The sequence below is a fragment of the Diorhabda sublineata genome, chromosome Y, assembly GCF_026230105.1.
Source record: "Diorhabda sublineata isolate icDioSubl1.1 chromosome Y, icDioSubl1.1, whole genome shotgun sequence".
NCBI classification, from domain to species: domain Eukaryota; kingdom Metazoa; phylum Arthropoda; class Insecta; order Coleoptera; family Chrysomelidae; genus Diorhabda; species Diorhabda sublineata.
Genome location: NC_079486.1, coordinates 1,330,091 through 1,332,160, shown reverse-complemented (window position 1 = coordinate 1,332,160; position 2,070 = coordinate 1,330,091). Strand labels below are relative to the sequence as shown.

The window sequence follows — 2,070 nt, the reverse complement described above, 5'->3', positions numbered from 1 at the left end:
CTCGCGATCGCTTGTTGACGGTCGGGAGTGGCTCGCGGCACAACCCTCCCCGACCGAAACTGAGGTTTCCCTCCTATGTTCGGTAATCTCCAAATCTTTTCCCACTTCCATTGCCATTTGTCGTTGTGGGTTGGGGGGCAGCGCAGGCGCACATCCACCCGGAAAGGATTTGGGAAAGGGGAAATTGGTAAGTAATTAGGAAACCCCTAGCCCTCGTTTCCTACTAGCATCGGGGAAGAAACAGGAGGTAGGAAGCCGGAGCAAGGTTAGGGATACCGTCTAGGCTGGGAATGTCCTAGACGGGAGGTAAAGTCTTTTTTGTCCGCGGGCAATTATTGGGGAACGGCATTTGTTCCTTATTCATCGCCTATCCGAGAAGGTTGGTCGGTCATGTTTCCTCTTACAGAAAGTTGAGTGACTCAAGACCGACCACTCCTTTCGGAGACACCCTATGAGCCATTGGGACGCGTCGTGTCGGGTAGACCAAACCCCATCCCAGAGATCTCGCGACGAGGATTTGGGGTGAATCACTTTCTGCCTCCTCGACTAGACCCCTCCGAGCACGGAACCTAACCAAACCTAACCTAACTTAACCTAACCTAATCTAACCTAACCTAACCTAACCTAATCTAACCTAATCCTAACCTAACCTAACCTAACCTTTTTTTGCCCCCAAGGTAGGGTGGAAGCTAATGCCGTCCTCACAGCGGGCGGGTGCAATGCTGTGAGTTTGTGTGGGACTCTCACCCACTAAACCACCCTCCTTGTTTACACATCCCTGGGGATTTGCGTGCGCCGGGAGGACAACAAGTTGTCATTACATCAGCGCACATCCCCTTTGAAATCCCTTTCCTCATTCTATTACTTATCCCTGAGAGTTTCTATCCACTTTTTCCTTTCTGTTCATTTCTACGGTCATGTACGTCGTTACCGCGTTCCAGGTTGCTTTATCCTCCAACATTTTCCCTATGATCTCGGTTGCCGTAGGCAAGTCACATCCTAGTTGTTCTTTTAGTCTGGTTCTCTCCTCACCCCATCTCGCACATTCGTATAGGACATAGGCCGGGTCGTCCCTTTGCCCACATGTTTTACATGTGTCATCCTCGGTTTTACGGATTCTTTTAGTGAAGGTTCCGAACGAACCATGTCCCGTCAGAATCTACGTGATGTGGTAGGAAGTGGTTCTGTGTTTACACATGACCCAGCTTCTTAGGTCTTTAATCAAGGTTTTTGTCCACTGGGCCTTCGTCTCCAGACTATCCCACCTCTCCTGCCACTTTTTATATGTTCTTTCTCTTGCCATTCGTCTATTGCCGGCTAATCTGCCTCCTATATTATATAGGAAACATCTCTCTGCTATCATGAGATCAATCGGTGGGAAACCTGCCATAACCTGGACTACCTCGGCCGATATGGTCCTATAGGCAGCGGCAACCATCAGTAAGCATTTTCTTTGCGCGGCCATTAATCTTTCCTTGTAAGATTGTATCTTCATGGCTTCGCGCCAGGCTGGCGCCGCATACAGGAGGACGCTGTGCATTACTTGGCACAGAACCCTGCGCTTGCAATAACCAGGCCCTCCCACATTCGGCATCAGTCTCCGTAGTTGTGAGATCTTTTTATTGGCTTTTTCGACCGTGTATTTCATATGTTCCAGGAAGTTGAGGTTTTTTGTTATTATTACTCCCAGATATTTTATTTTATTTTTGGCCTCGACTCTTTGTCTTTCCACTACCATTTTGAAGGGACCATTTGTTTTCCATGGTACCTTCACCGTCAGTATCTCCGTTTTCTGAGGAGCAATTTTAAGTCCGTTTCTTGTTATTCAACGGACCGCTAGAGCTACAGTAATCTCTGCTCTATTCCTGACCTCATTTTCTTTGTCTCCTACGATGTAGAAGACGAGATCATCAGCGTACGCGATAGTGGAAACTTTTGGGACATAGTTCAACACTAGGATACCATTGTACATGATGTTCCACAGAACCGGTCCAAGGACGGAGCCCTGCGGAACACCCATCGTGCACCTATGTGAAATGATGCCGGAGGTCACCCTCCTGTCACTCAGGT

The 2,070-nt window shown here is 48.4% G+C and overlaps 1 protein-coding gene across 1 annotated transcript; it reads right to left on the bottom strand.

Moving 5' to 3' along the window:
- Window positions 1-865: 865 nt before the first annotated feature.
- On the bottom strand, window positions 866-1,738 carry LOC130451992 (uncharacterized). The gene is made up of 2 exons (XM_056791352.1): window positions 1,301-1,738; window positions 866-1,159 (listed from the first exon to the last, which is right to left on the bottom strand). Exons 1-2 carry the CDS (start codon window positions 1,736-1,738, stop codon window positions 866-868), a joined length of 732 nt encoding a protein of 243 aa, XP_056647330.1.
- Between the last annotated feature and the right edge of the window lie 332 nt (window positions 1,739-2,070).